This window comes from Gobio gobio (assembly GCF_949357685.1).
Source record: "Gobio gobio genome assembly, chromosome: 22".
In the NCBI taxonomy this organism is placed as follows: Eukaryota; Metazoa; Chordata; class Actinopteri; order Cypriniformes; family Gobionidae; genus Gobio; species Gobio gobio.
In genome coordinates this window covers 16,429,255-16,446,931 of record NC_137118.1, presented here as the reverse complement: position 1 = coordinate 16,446,931, position 17,677 = coordinate 16,429,255, and the positions used below count along the sequence as shown (strand labels likewise).

General features: G+C 39.5%; 1 protein-coding gene across 1 annotated transcript; it reads left to right on the top strand.

Annotated features, from left to right (window-relative positions):
- The first annotated feature begins 4,253 nt into the window (after positions 1-4,253).
- On the top strand, positions 4,254-17,573 carry pigo (phosphatidylinositol glycan anchor biosynthesis, class O). The gene is made up of 11 exons (XM_079804200.1): positions 4,254-4,267; positions 5,248-5,729; positions 7,652-7,795; positions 7,948-8,071; positions 8,187-8,346; positions 8,940-9,119; positions 9,253-10,798; positions 10,890-11,093; positions 11,271-11,458; positions 11,744-11,814; positions 15,765-17,573. The coding sequence occupies exons 2-11, from the start codon at positions 5,249-5,251 to the stop codon at positions 15,892-15,894; spliced, it is 3,228 nt and encodes a 1,075-aa protein (XP_079660326.1). The 5' UTR covers positions 4,254-4,267; position 5,248; the 3' UTR covers positions 15,895-17,573.
- The last annotated feature ends 104 nt before the right edge of the window (positions 17,574-17,677 follow it).

The window sequence follows — 17,677 nt, the reverse complement described above, 5'->3', positions numbered from 1 at the left end:
TCGTCATTTAGTATTTAATATATATTTATCTTATATACATATGCCTATATCTATCTATATCACACACACACACACACACACACACACACACACACACACACACACACACACACACACACACACACACACACACACACACACACACACACACACACACACACACACACACACACACACACACACACACACACACACACACACACACACACACACACATACATATATATTACATTTATTGTAGGCTGCCTGCAATGCATCATCTTCTGTACTGAATGTATCTTTCCAGGAAATAAAGTTCTGAAAAAGTCATTCCCTTTACCTGTATTGTATGTTAGTGCCTCCTTCTCTGCATCTGTTAAAGTTTCCAAGACAAATTTGGAAATAAACAAATAGGCCTATTTACTTGGACATTTTCAGATGATTCAGATTCTAATAAAACAAGGCTTTTCTCACCCATATGAGTCGGTCTTAAGATATCTTCTGTCACTGAGTCAAAGAATATTGACAGTGAGTAAATGGCCGTAAACACACATCAATTTGAATTGATCAGCTTTTGATTTGCCCCATTTGTAGGCCTACCGTTCACATGAGCAGCCGCATAATCCGACTCATCTGAGGAAACAGACATAAAATGACGTCAGCCCGTGAGAATCTCAGCACACTGCGATAAGTAAATGTGCACGAGATATACAAGAGCGTGTCTGTGAAAAATCAAATCAGTGCTGAGTCAGTGGTGAGTGACCTCCAAAATGACGAGGTTACACTAGGCAAACTAAGCTAGCAGAATATACACTATATTGCCAAACATTTTGGGACGCCTACCTTTACATGCACATTAACTTTAATGACATCCTTAATCCGTAGGGTTTAATATGGAGTTGGCCCACCCTTTGCAGCTATAACAGCTACAACTCTTCTGGGAAGGATTTCCTCAAGGTTTAGGAGTGTGTTTATGGGAATTTTGGACCATTCTTCTAGAAGCACATTTGTGAGGTCAGGCACTGATGTTGGACGAGAAGGCCTGGCTCGCAGTCTCCGCTCTAATTCATCCCAAAAATGTTCTGTCAGGTTGAGGTCAGGAGGCCAGTCAAGTTCCTCCACACCAAACTCGCTCATCCATGTCTTTATTGACCTTGCTTTGTGCACTGGTGCACAGTCATGTTGGAACAGGAAGGGGCCATCCCCAAACTGTTCCCACAAAGCTGGGAGGATGAAATCATCCAAAATGGAAGTGATTGGAACACCTGAATTCAATGATTTGGAGGGGTGTCCCAATACTTTTGGCAATATGTGTATATATCAGAAGAAACTGACCCACCTGGCTGTGTTGTCGTGAAGTTCTCTTCATACTCTAAGGGCAGACAAAATGGACAACGGGTGTTCGTTTTACATTTCTTTTTTGTCTTTCTCAATCTTTGACTGTATATTGGGGAAAACATGCAAAACTGAATATAGCCTATTTACCTCTCTCTTCGAGCGATTTATTGCTTCCATCAAATTCCAGTGATGCTGAAATCGCTACAAACACAAACATGTAAACAGCTATCATTTGATTTCTCTCATACAGTTTTCATAGGCTACTCCACATGCGGATTGTGTACAGAAAATGTTGTCTCATTTGGCCAGCTAATCCAGGATGAATAAATGTTATTTAATGACGTAAATTAATTGAAATATTAACGTTAACTAAGCACAGATCATTGCAAAACAAAACAATTGGAAACGATGCAGCTGTTTAAATAACTTTGTCAATTACTGATTTAAATCATCCACATCAACATAGCCAAATATTCATAACATAAACATAAAATATACTATAATAAAATATTATTTATATGTATATAAAAGAGTAAAAATAGAGATTAAAAAAGAGACTTTGTTATCGCAACTTTTTATCTTAAAATAATAACTTAAATAATGAATGTGGTTCAGATAACATAATATTTTGAGTTTCTAGGCAACCAGGTCACTTACCTTTTTAAGTTAAATCAACAACATATTTTTACAGTGAGTAATAGGTTATTACAACATATGTTTTTACATCGCTATAAGTTAAGCAATTTTCAACTTTTTTTTGTTATACAAGATTCAACTAATATTTAAAGTCAGTTTAAGGTAATTTAAGTTGAAATGACTTTAAAATCCAAGTTGATTGTACTTAAAAATTTAAGGCAGCAACTTTTTTCGGTGTATGTTTGTTCAAAATCTGCCATTACAAAAAACAACAACAGCAAACATAAACTAGACAAATATTGTCATATTGTAATCTTACCATTGTGGAAACCTGCCACTGCAACAAAGAGCATTATGGGTACACCAGTTCTCATCTCGGATGACGGAGGTGGATGCCGAACAGTTTGAAACAAAGTGCTAAATTTCAGTGTGCCCAATGCCAGGGTGTGCTTTGAATCCCGCTTTTTATATTCTGCCTGGCATCACATGCTCTGGAGGAACAGGCTCATCTCTGTTTACCTACCAACAGCTGGATGGCACCTCTTGCCCGACACACAGATGTGGCATTATTCCCACATTCAATGACTTGCATTGTTGACTTTGTGATCAGACGTTACTTTATTGTGTTCAGCGGTGACTGGTGTAAGAATGGGGTGGATGTTAATTTGTGTTTTCAAAAGTAAATGGTCATTTCCTCTCCAAATTGGTGTGTGTTTGGCATCTTAGTAAAGGAAATGATTGATTGTGCTCACAGATCTGATGTCACTGCAGTTGGGACATGGGTTTGTTGTTGTGTTTAGTTTGAGGTTATGTTTTACACTCTTCAAAGTAATTTGGATTAAATTAATGTCTTACTTTGCCTCATAAGGTCACATTTTGGAAAAAAGTCACTCTGGCCTTTTAGCTATATAGGTTAGCAAGTCACCAACATGATATTTCCAATCTGTTTTGAGATAATAATTATAGCTGCCATTTAGAAATCGTAATTCAACAAATCCTTTCTTAGAAGTTTTCACATGTTCTCCACCTAATCATAGACATGATAGTCATACTCAAACACATGACAAATCATTAAAAATTATAACACAAATAGCATTTCATGGTGAAACTGAGTTGATTTGTTTTAATACAAAATACAGATTCATTCAGGTTGTGTTTTTAAAATAAACACTGCATAGTGGGGTAAACTTTTTTTGTCCTTCGGCATGTCTCAACCTGTTTTGCACCTGACCAGTGATCTGATGCACAGTAATATATATAGCCTACATAATTTCTTATTTTAATTAAAACTTAGCAGACCTAGTTTTGACCATTGACCTTTAAAATAAACTCCACGTATATGTTTAGTTTTGCAATGGAAATTACATTTATACAAATAAAATGTGGCTTACAAACTATTTTTAGAGCCACTTTAGATTTATTTAGCTAATCTTTGTTAAGCTAAAAAGAATTCAGAATTGAATGGTTAATATTATGTTGATTATGGTGAATATTAATGTTACTATATTTTATTGTTACTTGCCACATTGATAACGTTTCTAAACTTTACTAAAAATAAAATTCCATTAGTATGGAGCTCCTAAGGGGACATGGCGATGGAGAAAAAAATATGAGATGGGAGAAAAGCCATTATATTTCAGTGCTCCACACTGAGGTAATATGTTATATTCTTTAGAATATGACATGTATGGAGTATTATGCTGTTAACTTTTCTTTAAATATTCCTGAAAATAAAATCATGAAATGAAATTTTACAAAAACTTTTCAGAAGTAATCTATAATGTTCCAGGTAGGCTAAATGTATAATGATTTGCCAGAATAAATGCAGTGGGCCTAAAGTTTTTGAAGATGTTTGGTTTAGGACAAATTGAGTTTAGTTAATAAAAACCTAACCTTTACACTGTATTTACTTGTACTGAAATAAGTTAGTTTAATAAAGTAATCAAAAATCTTGCCTCGACACAACGCATTTTTACTACAATCGACAAACATTCGAGCCAGTACAACAGATTTTGAGGCTTTTATTTTGAACAGCGGTAAGCGGTGTCTTTTATTTTGACAGTCGACTTTACCTGCAACCGTCATGCGTACTGCGCATGTCAACGGAAGTGGAAACCGGGCTGCGAGATGACCAATATTAAAACAAAACCGACATGATTTAGGCTGCATGTCACCGAATGTAGAGCAGCAGTGAGGCTCCGATAGCACCGCTGCCAGATGTCGGTGAACCTGCGGCACTTCAGTCCCCCTGCAGTGGACGCGCTGTGTACATTTCCATTCCTGAAGAGAGAGAGGACGAACACAGAGAAGCAAGGTCAGTACTGTAAGCATGCAACACACACACAATGTGAATACAACAGCAGCCACATGCCTGCATGTATAGACTCAGGTTCTAGTGCGTTCCGTAGTATATACTAGTCTGGCCTGGTACAAATATACAGGTTATTTCACTTTACGTTTTACTAGAGAAAGTCCTAAATGTTGGCGTTGTTTCAATTTTGACTAACTGTAGCGTCGCTTGTTGTGTCTGTCTGTGTCTCAACCTAGTGAGTTGCCTATCTAGACAGCTTTTTAGTGAATGCACTTGTGGTGTCTATGGATGAAACTAAACGTCTGTAGCCTATGTCTAAATGTATGTCATTCAATTTTGAGTACATGTCGAGTTTCTAACAATTTTATTCAGAAAAAGTTTTATCCATTAAATTAAAGGAAAGCATACTATAATCACACATATTTTGCATACCTTATGTTTCAGTTTGCTTGGAATTGCCTTAAATATCAGTTTTTGCAGTCTCTGTTTTTGAAGCGAGTCAGCGTCGATTTAAAAATATATATAAAAACATATTCAGTCTACATTTTCTATATTAAATTTATTTAAAAATCTAAATAATTTTTTGGAGTTTGTCATTACATCTGTTAAAATGACCAAAATTGTCTTTAAGCCAGATTTATGATAACATTTGATACAATTGTCTTGTCCTTAGTGACTGACTGTGCTGAGAATATCACATTGATATCTGCAAAATCTGTCATAAAATTCTTTTAAAACAATCACTGTGTGGCAGACATTTTGTCTGTAACGTACAGATTGACAGAATCACCAGAAAAAAACTTCTTTCCCTTGTAATTTCAAAATGTTTAATGATTAAACTTGGCAACTAGCAGCTAGTTACAATGATGAAATGTATAGACTGAAACCAGTAGTAATTTTATTGAGAAAGCATATTTATTTGTTATGCAAAAAATTATACAAGTAGCCATATATTGATTCTCAGTGATCTCCGTCTTGTCTAGAATGAGAAGACTTCCTGTCCTGGTCGCCCTCATCTGGGTCTGCTCAGTGTTTTATGTGGGCATCTTCCTGTTTGTGGGAGGCTTCCTTCTCGTCAGGCTGGAGGTCAATCGAACGAGCACCTGTTCGGACGTCTTATCTCCAGGAGCCCAGATGAAGGGAGATTTCTGCCTGAGCGAGCCTCGCTTTCGTAGGGCTGTGGTCCTGATCATCGACGCCCTGAAGGCAGACTTCACCCGCTATGATCCGGAGAACACTGCGCCCAAACCGTTTGAGAACAAGCTGCCGGTGTTAGATGAGATGGAATCATCACAGCCCTCACATGCAAGACTCTACACATTTCGGGCTGATCCGCCCACCACTACCATGCAGAGGATCAAAGGCTTTACGACAGGTTCCCTGCCCACGTTCATTGACGTGGGGAACAACTTTGCATCCAATGCCATACTGGAAGATAATCTAGTGCACCAGCTGGGCCAAGTGGGTGAGTGAATCTGCAATTGGCATTTTCCTTTACACCAAACCTGTCAAGAGATTGTTTTTCAGAAAGAAAATGAAGACTGTAGTTTTTTTATGATCACATTTTTTTCACATTATGACATAATTTTTTAGCCATTTATGCACAATACCCCCACCGCCCCCCACAATTTTTTTTTTCTCGCATTACTGAAATGCAAAACAAAAAATAAATGGCTAAATACTAGGGCTGTCAAAATTAACGCATGCAATTAATTTTTTCAGTTTTAAATGGTAAAAAAATGTAACGCAGCATCTGTTATTTAATCGTCCTCCTTTGGCTAGTGTTAAATTATATGATCATGCACTTATTCATGCAAATGCTTTTAAATTATTCCAGCACGATAAGACACAAAAGAGAATTTGTGTGGTCTGTGTACCTCCTGTCTGTGTGACTGTTTATGAGAACACCATGTCGCATTTGTGTTGTGTTGACACGAGAGCAGACTTTGCGTGAACGTGTGTTGGAGATTCATATTTTGTAAATAAAGTGGTGAATGAATTTTTTTTTTTGCTCAAACAAAGCACTCGCATCTCTTCATAAAATCGACCGCCCAGTGAAAAAACATTTCATAGGGCCCTATTATTGTACACAAATTAATAATTTGTTTATTTCATATCTCTCTTTATTATATTACATTTATTTGTGCTGTTGTTTGAAATTCGTTTATTTGTTCTTATTTTATTACTGTCTTTTTACTTGTTTTTTTTAATGAAAATAAAACTTTGCATTGCAGAAAAGTAGATTTTTGTTTGTATAGGCTGTCAATTATAGTTCTTTTGAAAAATCGGTATCAGCAGGTCACACTTACAAAAAAAATAGGAAATCTGAATCGGCCAAGAAAATTGCAGTTGGTGCATCTCTAGGTTAAACTCCTGGAGTCAAATCACAATTTTACATTTTTTTTTAATGCATTTCTGCATAGCCTTGATGAGCATTAGAGACTTTTTTCTAAACATTAAAAAAAATATTATAGGGCTGGGTGTTAACACAAATGTTATGATTCGATATAATTTTTTTCACAAGCTTGTGATTCATTTCGATTCCAATTTGATTTGATATTGCTTCATTTACATCAGGCATGGCAAATTATCTCAAGGAAAAAAAATATCTCAACGAATGCTGTGAACTATGCAGTGAGTCATTTGGTACACTATATAATACACGTACACGTTTTTTTGAGAAATCTCTCGTCACGAGTCACAACCCATGTAAATACTGCAAAGAAATTAAATGTGCATGTGCAACCTGGTTACAAAATTCGGTGTGTTCAGTACGCGCATATTCTTCTGATGACGAAATTTACGTCATGCACAATGTACGCTGACCCTCGCGTATGCTGTTATTTTGTGCTGTAACTAGTAGTAAAGAGGAAGAGATGATCCGCCTGAGACTTTGTTTCATATCAAAAGTAGTAAAGCACAAGGTTTCTTGCGATTTATTGGATAGGAGGCGCATGCTACAATGCTCTTCATTCATCAACGAAAACAAAACAGCATAGACTAAAAGATTGATTCTTGGGATTTAAGAATCAATATTGGTTCATAAAAATGAAAATCGGGAAATCTATTTTTTACCCAGACCTAAAAATCTTACCAACCCCAAACCCCAACCCTAAACTGGTGTAATTAGTTTTTCTTTGGATTTTCAAGGTGAAATGCCTTTTTTGTGACATTTGTAATATTTGCTAAAAAGCAATGTTTATAATATTGCAGTATATTTCCATAATTCTGTTGTTTTTGCTATTGGAACTAATGAAATTGTAGATTTTTATTAAGTCACCATTTTATTGAATATAATTATTTTTAGTGTTGAGATTGTAATGATCATGAAATGTAGAGTTTCTGCTAGTGTTCGTTAATAGTTGTGTTTTCTCTCCTGGTTTAAAGGCAAGAGAGTTGTTTTTATGGGGGATGATACATGGGTGAGTCTCTTCCCCAAGAAGTTCCACAAATCTCTGCCCTTCCCCTCCTTCAATGTGAAAGACTTGCACACCGTGGACAATGGCATTCTCCAAAACATTTATCCTACCAGTAAGCAGAATGATTTATCCAATCGATTAGGAACCAGCCTGGTTGGTTTTAGATCTCACTTTGTTTACCTTGTAAATAGACATGCACAGCTCATGTTTACAATGTAAACACTGTAAAATGAGTAGCTAAGAGGTTTTGTTTGCTCTCTTCAGTGGAGGGGGATGATTGGGACGTGTTGATTGCTCACTTCCTGGGTGTTGATCACTGTGGGCACAGATTTGGCCCGGATCACCCTGCGATGGCTGAGAAACTCTCCCAGATGGATGGAGTTATCAGGTTAGCTGCATCCTTATTCATCTACCCACATTCTGCAATGTTGTTACAGTTTCAATATATTTTCTTGCATTGTGCAATTGTTTTCCATCTGCTGTTGTCTCAACGCTAACCCCAGGTCAGTGATAAAGCGTCTGAAGAACGACACCCTGTTGGTTGTGATGGGTGATCATGGAATGACAGACACTGGAGATCATGGTGGCGAGAGCCAGAAAGAAACAGATGCTGCCCTGTTTCTCTACAGTTCCTCTCCCTTATTTTCAGCACCAGGCTCCCAGGTAAAACACACCGTTATGGTTTGTCTTTATTTAATATTTCACAACCAACTGTGGTGTCCAGAAAAAAATTAGCTGGGTGGCCAGATGGAGAATTTTTCATGGTGGCACACACAACTGTAAGCATGTAGTCAACACTACGGGTCTGTGTTGCATTATAATAGTATCAGATATGTACTTGTGTTACACATGAGCAGAGATTTTAATGTTGTATAATGAAATAAAGTAAAATATGTTGGTGTATATATATATTACAATTATGATAATAATAATTTGAGTCTAAACACGTCTGACTGCACAAGATATTTAAGTCAGAGGCATTTAATTGCAGATTTAATTCAGATGAGACCTTAAAACATACTTAATAGCAAATAAGAAAATCTCTATCCGTACATTTTACGTTCGGTCTATATATCTACTGCATATTCAAATAAAAAAAATGAATACTAATAACAAAAACAAATAGTTTAATATTTAGCGGAATTATTAGCCTTTTCTCAATTTTTCTGGTTCCCGTTTCCACTTCATAAAATATCTTTGGGTTATTTTTGGACTTTTTCCCATACACTTGGACTTCAGCATGTTTATATTTTTAGGTGGAACCTGAGATAGTACCACAGACTGATCTGGTGCCCACCCTGGCACTGCTGCTGGGAGTTCCCATTCCCTATAGCAGTGTTGGCCAGGTTCTTCTGCCACTTTTTCCTCAGAATGGCTCCCGAGGTGCACCTACAGGACTCAGCCAGGCTGAGGCGCTGTGGATTAACGTCAAACAGGTTAGAGGAATTTCTGTTAGCCTATTTTTTAAGGTGCAATTATATTTTTGCCTCCATTGTCTCTCAATTGTTTTTGTTTAACAGTTGTATTGAGCTTATCTTAATTCTGTCTGATTCTTCCATTTCTGTGAAGGTAAACCGCTTCTTGGAGACCTACTCTAACATGGCCAAAGACATCCCACCAGACAGTCTGTCTCAGCTGCGGGCTGACTTCTCAAACATTTCCTCCCAGTACTTGACTGCTGTCCACAAGGGCCATCTTCCCTCTCCTAAGCTAGTCGTCTCCATGCAGAACTATCTGACAGCTGTCAGGGAGACTTGTAGAGCCTCCTGGGCCCGTTTCAGCCCTATCAAAATGGCTGCTGGGCTCTTAATTTTAGGGGTTTCCTGTATACTGTGCTACGTCCTTTCCGAGTTGTCTCATGTAGTAATTCAGGAAGGCCTGCTGAAGTTGCCCATACTCTCAGGGCTGTTGGTAGGACTAATAGTAGCTGCAGGTCAGCTGTTCATGCAAGGTTATTTGGAGCTCTCATGGTGTTTGGGAGCTGTAGCACTTTCTTCGGAGGTATTGTTTCTATGGAAGACTCGTGGCGTTTCTCCAAAAGATAGGTGGTCACCTTCTGGCCTCCTCACGCCGGCCCTGCTGGTGCTTTTCCTGCGCTGTGCCTCGCTACTCTCAGACAGCTACGTCATCTACGAGGGCCATGTGGTTACATTTTTGCTCTTCACGTTGAGTGTATATGTTCCTCTCCATCTCAACTGGGAAGGACTCCTGGTCCCACGTCCTCCACCAGACACACAGAAGCCACCACGGCTGCTCCCAACAGCGCTGCCGTCCTCAGTGGTGAGACGGGAGGCCACTATTTTGCTGGTGTGGTTGGGAGTACTGGTTGGATCGCTTTACCTATCCCTCTCCTTCCACAACTGCCGAGAGGAGCAGGGCACCTGCCAGCCCTCACCTTTCCTCTCCCCGCTCTCGCGTGTACAGGACAGCCAACTGCGCAACCTCCACTATGTCCTCTCCGTGGTCTCATTGGCCATGTGGGGGTACCTTCTACATCGCTGGCTCAGACACTACGGGAACCTTAACTGTTCCAGTGTGACTGTGTTTTCGGCCTGCTTCCTTGTTCCAGTGGCCTGTGTTTGCATAGGGTTGCATTGGGCGGTGAGCGCCACCCCAGAGGACACCTTCCGGAGTTTGTCCGAATTAATCGGCCTAGCTCAGGTGTTCCTGCCACGGACTACTTTCTGCCTGCTGGGCCTAGGATTGCTCCTCTTGTGGGTGGATCCCATGACTGTGTTCCTCAAGTCAAGGACTCCGTTGAACTCTCGAGGAACATCCCTGCCACCCCCCAAGTACAGAGCCAGCACAGGAATCAGTCCACAGGCTGAATTGCACCACCTTATACCACAGCTGTATCAGCGTATCCGACACTCGCTGGAGGACGGGGTCATGGAAGGTGGCGAAGCGGACAGCAGGCCAGCCGTGGAGGCTTACGGTCTGGGTACAGTATACTCTGCGCCCTTGGTCTTGCTGTGCGGACTCCTGGGGTTGGCGCTTCTGCTACTCCATCCAGAGGGAATGGCCCTTGCCTTCCTGCTTCTCCTGCTGGAGGCTGCGGCTGTGCTGCACATCCACGCCTGTAGCACCACCCTTTCCAGCCTGCACAAACACTCCAGTAAGAGACACCCCATTTCTTCCGTCACACCTTATGCCTTGCTAAGCTATTACTACTGATGCCTCAAGTATTCTTATTTTAACCCTTCCAGATGGCTTCAGTGTGCCATGGGCTCCAGTGGTTTCATGGTCTCTGGCGGCCGCCCAGTTTTTCCATGCTACAGGACATCTCCCAACCTTCCCCTCCATTCAGTGGGGTGCTGCATTTGTGGGTTTTCCTCAAGGTCACACTGGCACTGTGCTTCCTGCCTCATTGGTGACCCTCAACACCTTCTCCTCTCACATCATCTTTGCAGGTAACTTGACCGTAGCGTAGGTGCAGGATACCCTCAACATGATTTGCATTCGATATGTTCATACTGATCAACCAGTCATATCTTTCATCTGCCATTTGTTTGAAGCTAATGAGATTGTCCCTTCTGTCTGTTCATTCTCCCCCTTTCTGATGATCACCATCTAATTCGCACATGCAGTTGGCTGTCCTCTGCTGCTGTTCTGGCCTTTGGTGTGCGAGGTGCGTGGGACCCAATCTACGCGCTCAGCAGGAGCAGAGGAGAGCGAGGACGCTGTCATGGAGATGAGACTGAGAGAGAACCCTCAGAAGTTCTGCTCGGGTCTCCTGCAGCTCGCTGCACGCTACCTCTTTGTGAATGGAGCGCAGGTGCGTTTAAATTATGCCTACATTCACATTGCATTATGCTAGCATTAAGTCAGGGGCACAAATCGTGCAGAACATTTTTAAACTATGTTTGTGTTATCTTCATTACAGTGAAATGGAACAATACATCATTTCTTTAATCCATTCTCCAGATGCGAATGTCATACATTTGTGTCATGTAAAACTTTGTGTGAACAGGCTTAGCACGCTAATGTATTCTCATCTAATGCGTTTTGTACGTTCTTGTTAACTGGAAAATGGATGATAAATAACTTGTTTACCTTTTAGGTTTTTGCATCAGTTTGTGCTGCAGCTATCCTCAGGAGACACCTCATGGTGTGGAAAGTGTTTGCACCCAAGTGAGTCTCCATCTCAAACTCATAGTTTCTTTCTCTATTTTACCTCTTATCTCTTTCTTATTTTAAGGAATTGTTTAAACAACTGATCTAGGCATGTGCACATTTTTTAAATGGACTTTTAAATGGTCGGTTGAATGAATAGTTTAGTGTTGTTTAACCAAAGTTGTTTTGTACAAGATCCTTTAAAACTTTACTAAAATTCACCCACGCAGCACTTGCTTTTCATGTTGAGAAGGTTTAGAAAGCTAACTGTCAGCATAGACTTCCAGTGCAGTGCTTTCTAAACAGATGACGTTAACCATGGATTATAACCTATAACATTTACCCCCGGTTTCACAGACAAGTCTTAGGGCGTTTTCACACCTGAAAGTCCGCACCAAGGTCCGAACCGAAGTTCATGTTTTGATACTTTTTATACATTCGGTTAGTTTTGGTTTGGTTTCACATTGCAGTTATGCGAGCGGACTAAAGAACTTTACATGACGCACTTTAGGGCTGCAACGACGCGTCGACGTCGTCGATGACGTCGACTACGAAAATACGTCGACGTGCGTGAAATGCGTCGGCGGCACATTATTTACGTTCTAGAATGGAACAGAAGATCTAGAATAATGGCAGCTTCTGCTCCCGGGCATAGTGAAAATGATCATTTATCATATAAAGCCAGACCGCGACATTCAAAAGTGTGGGAGTACTTTAAACAGAAGCCGAATAAAACTGTGCTTTGTTCGCTCTGTAATGCCGGTTTCACATTGCGCGCGGTGGCAGAGCAGGTGCTGTACGCGTGGAGAGCGGGAGCTTTCACACTGCCAGTCAGTGTTGCCAAGTCCCGGTTTTTTCCGCGGAATTGGGCTACTTCTACACTGTTGCCGCGGGCTGTGTCTCATGTCCGCGGGTTGAAGCGATCCCAATTATGTGATATTTAGCCCCGGGAATGAGAATTTTAGCCGGCAGCCCTGCAAAAAAACACACATATTTAACCCCCCGAACGCGATGTTTACCAGAGAACCTCCCCGAAACGCGATTGGGCTTGTTTTGGACTAGTTTTTTTGTGTAACGAATGGGTGGGTTTTGTTCCGAAAACCTGGCAACCCTGCTGCCAGTGTTCTCTCGCGCAGCTGAACCGTGGCGCGTGTATTGCAACAGACGGTCAAATTTTCCGGGGTTCTTCTCCGACCCCAGTACGTCTCGTGCTTTTATTTATTATGGGCTGCATATATCTCCTGTTAATGCGACCTGGTTCCCCTCTGTCCCAAACACATATGCATAATAACATGCTGTATATAGGTAGTTTGCATGATTAAAGTAATATTAAAGTTCTAGCTTCTAGCTTTAATCATTTAAATGTGTCTCTGAAGTTTGGGCTAAAACTTCTGGCAGCTTTAGTCGTTGTTTATGCACATGTATCTTCAAAATAGACAACTAGTTATACTATATTAAAACTATGCTGAAAGCTCCTGTATGTGAACCTTTTGCAGATAAATACAAGTGCATTTTCGTTTACTATTGACACAAATCAATAAGTAAATCATACTCAACTACTATAGTAAACAACTTTTCCTAATTAGGCCTACTCTGTATACATTTTATGATGAATAGTATCATTATATATTATGTTTAAAAAGCTTCTTGTGTTCATATATTTCATTATAAAATGGCATACTATGTACACTACCCTTCCTGAAATACAATTAATATTGTCATCATTCATTGATTTCATGTTAAAATAATATACAAATTCACTACCCTCTTTGAAATGCAATAATCAGTAAAAAAGAATCATAAGATTAATCCGGAAAAATAATCGTTAGATTAGTCGACTAATCGAAAAAATAATCGTTAGATTAGTCGACAGAAAAAATAATCGTTAGTTGCAGCTCTAACGCACTTGCGTCCACTCGTCATCATCTATGTGGGCTGCATCTGGACATTGATTGGTTTGCAAACGGACGTGCGTCTGACGTCAGCGTCTTTGACAAGAATGAATGAACAGACGCATATCGTTGCCACTATTGAACAGTGTGCATTGCTTGACTATTTTCTTTTCGTTACGTTTAAAAGTGGACATTTCAAGCTTTATATACACATATTTCTCATGTTTGTGAGGCAAGTAGCCTGCTGAGTTTCGGTTTATTTGAGACCCGCTCCAGTTCATGTGTAAAGCATGTGATCGCTCCCGCGATTATTGTCTGCTATAGACTATTTGCTTCTTATTTATTAAATCCAGGCAATTATCTGATTAAACGTTGATTAAAATTAAGATACAATTTATACAAAACGAAATTCCCATTAAAGAAATGCTTTCTAAGCACAATCATACAAAATTTCGTTCAAAATTATTTCTGACTTTCTGTCTTCTGACATATTGCGCATATTTTCACTTTTCATAATCAATGTAGCCTAGATTGAATTTAAAAATAACATTATAATATTTAAACATAAACAGGAACTTCCTGTAAATGGTCTGAAAGTCCGAACCATACAGAAAATGCTTTCACACTAGAAACGAACCGAACCTTTGTTCAGTTTGATCCGGACCGAGACTACCTCTTTTCGTCGGACCAAATTTCGTCTGTTTGGTCCGGTCCGGGGGAGGTTTCACACCTGCAATTTTGATTCGGACCAAACTGAAAAGTCAGAGTATCCGGACCAAACAAGGTAGGTGTGAAAACGCCCTTAAAGGGATAGTTCACCCAAAAATGAAAATTAGACCATGATTTACGGAGTTCAATTAAAAATGTCCTGGCTCTTCCAAGCTTTATAATGGCAGTGACTTAAAAGTCCATAAAAGTGCATCTATCCATCATATAACTGCTCCACTTGGCTCCGGGGGGTTAATAAAGGCCTTCTGAAGTGAAGTGGCGCATTTGTATAAGAATAACATCCATATTTAAAACTTTATAGACTAAAATAACTAGGTTCCGGCGGTCAGCGGTACACAAGTCGACTTGTGCTAAAAGAGTAACCCCTGACATGATGTACAGTAGCATCACAAGCTTTGACGCCTCTTGCGAATAGGGCTGGGAAACAAACTCAAGCCCCTCTTCTCTTGTATCGAAATCTTCCGCTGTTTCTCTTTAAAAATTCTCGCTTTAGACTTCTAATTCATGACCGGTGTTTTGTTTTGCTCTATTCTCTGCGCTTCTGCGTACGTCAATACGCATGCGTCAAGGGCCAAGGGTTACTCTTTTAGTGCAAGTCGACTTGCGTACCGCTGACCGCCGGAAGCTAGTTATTTTAGTCTATAAAGTTTTAAATATGGATATTTTTCTTACACAAACGCATCACTTCGCTTCAGAAGGCCTTTATTAACCCCCCGGAGCCATGTGGAGCAGTTATATGATGGATATATGCACTTTTATGGACTTTTAAGTCACAAGAAATCACTGCCATTGTAAAGCTTTGCAGAGCCATGATAGTTTTGCTCTGATTTTATTTGTTTGAAAGAAGAATGTCATATACACATTGGATGATTTGAGGGTAAATCATGGTCTAATTTTCATTTTTTGGGTGAACTATCCTTTTAAGTCCCAGACTAACATGCATGCATTTTTGAGCTGTTTTAACTGGAAGCAACTTCCATCTTAAAATATGTTAGTACTATTGTTTTGTCTGAAGATCCACACCAGTAATGTTTTTTCTAAGACACGTTCATGAAAGCTACTTAAATGTCCTTATCTGCCTTAATCTTAGCCCTGTCTGTGAAACCAGGCCATAAATTCAGAGTTTTGACTTTCACGAGGTGAATTTATGTTGTGAAGTATTTTGCTGTCATTATGAACAAACACTCACAGTGATCCACAGTGGCATTATGAGTGTTGCCATAGAAACCAGAGTAGTTTCCATCTTGTAATTGATTTAATTAGGAACCAGCGCGACTGCAGCATAAGTTAATGATCAAAAAACACTCCTCCTAACTGCACCCTAAGCTGTATTTTCTTTTTCGGCAGACTGATGTTCGAGGCATCTGGCTTCATCGTGGGCAGCGTGTTTGTTATTCTGGGGGTTGCCATGGTGATGCGGGTGGACATGTCAGTGGGCGGTCTGTTTAAGAAACTCCTCCCTCAGAACTCCAGGTAGCACTTGTTACTCCGGCCACACCCCTTTCCCCCCACCCGACAACCCCATCTTCTCAGAGATGTGTTGGAGACACCTGGTCATCCTCCTCAACTCTACTGCCAACCGTACAGATAAAAAACAGATTTGTTTCGCATCTGACTTTGGACCAAAGAGGTCTAAAGCATCTCCTCATTTTCGAACAAGTGTGAAAAGTCAATAAAAAGTTATTTTATAAAAGCTATTTTAGAAGGCTACAACAGCCATTATGCTTCCAATAAGCTATTGAGCTGTTGGCTTTGGTTGCTTTGCTGCCTTTGTATTGAGAAAGAGAGAGAGAAAGGGAGAGAATTTCCGTGCATGCTTTTTTACTGCCACGTTCCACAAGGTCATTAAAGAGAATATAAGTTATTTTACTGAAGGGCTACATGAAATCCACAGTGTTGTAATGGTGCAAACTCATAACCCCCACTGACCAAAATATTTAAAGGGCTAGTTCAATTAAAATATAATTCTATCATCATTTACACCCTCATGTTGTGATCTAGCTGCCCAAACTGCTCCATACAATAGTGGATTCACCATTCACATTCATTGTAGAGCAGCTTAAAAGGGATAGTTCACCCAAAAATGAAAATTCTGTCATCATTTACTCACCCTCAAGTTGTTCCAATCCTGTAGGAGTTTCTTTGTTCTGCTGAACACAAAAGATTTTTTGAAGAATGTTTGTAACCAAGCAGATAGAGCCACCATTGACTACCATAGTAGGGAAAAATACTATAGTAGTCAATGGTGGCTCTATCTGCTTGGTTACAAACATTCTTCAAAAAATCTTTTGTGTTCAGCAGAATAAAGAAACTCGTATAGGTTTGGAACAACTTGAGGGTGAGTAAATGATGACAGAATTTTCATTTTTGGGTGAACTATTCCTTTAAACATTCTGCTGCAGCTCTCCCTTTGTGTTTTAATGGAAGAAAGGCATGCAGTTTTGGAGTGTAAATGATGACAGAATATTTTTTTTTGTTTTTGTTTGAACTATCTCTTTAAAAGTGCACGCTTGAGGGCATCATTCATTTTAGCACCTATTCATTATTTTTTTCTTTTCTTTTATTGTCCAGCTTCTTGTTGTGCTTTTTCTTTTTAGCTTGAGCATTGGTTGGTAACAGCTCATGGTTAATGTGACGTCCTGTCTATTCCCTAGCAATAACAAGAATCAGGATTGAACCAATAACATGCATGTTGTGTTCTGCACCCCCCCCCCCCCCTTACCTAGATAACAGGTCACTAGTTTTAACGGTTGCCTTGTTTGATATTAGTGAATGAATTTGCATTGACTGTTATTTATTTAGCTGTCATATTTAGTTCACTAATGGATTAAATGATTTTACTCATCTCATTTTTCTGAGAAATGCATGGGGAAGATAATTACATGATCATATGCTCAGGTTAATTTAGCCATAATGCAATATAATATTCTGTTCTGCATGGTGCATTTGTGTGTGTGTGTGAGAGAGAGGGGCTGATTTTTGTATTTAATTTTTTAAAGAAAAATAATGTCAAGCCATACAGTGGCTTTTAATAACATCTTAATGTGTGGTTGACTATTGAATTAGAGCTGTGAAAGAAATCATTTTAACTGTCGTAAAGTTTTTTAAATTCATTGATAAAGGGGAGAAAGTCGATTAAATATTTTGTACAATTTGAAGTGGTTGTTTGTGTGTGCTTTCTAGTTTCTTTGTGTTTGCAGGAGCAGCTGTTGGCCTCTAGAGTGCACTGTTTTATCTAAAAACACTCTGAAATCTGATTC

Bases quoted from the DNA above. Each gene is read 5' to 3' on its own strand.
- pigo (XM_079804200.1), top strand. From the start codon at position 5,249: ATGAGAAGACTTCCTGTCCTGGTCGCCCTCATCTGGGTCTGCTCAGTG. The intron at 8,072-8,186 runs GTTAGCTGCATC...CGCTAACCCCAG, and splicing joins CAGATGGATGGAGTTATCAG to GTCAGTGATAAAGCGTCTGA. The intron at 8,347-8,939 runs GTAAAACACACC...TTATATTTTTAG, and splicing joins TTTCAGCACCAGGCTCCCAG to GTGGAACCTGAGATAGTACC.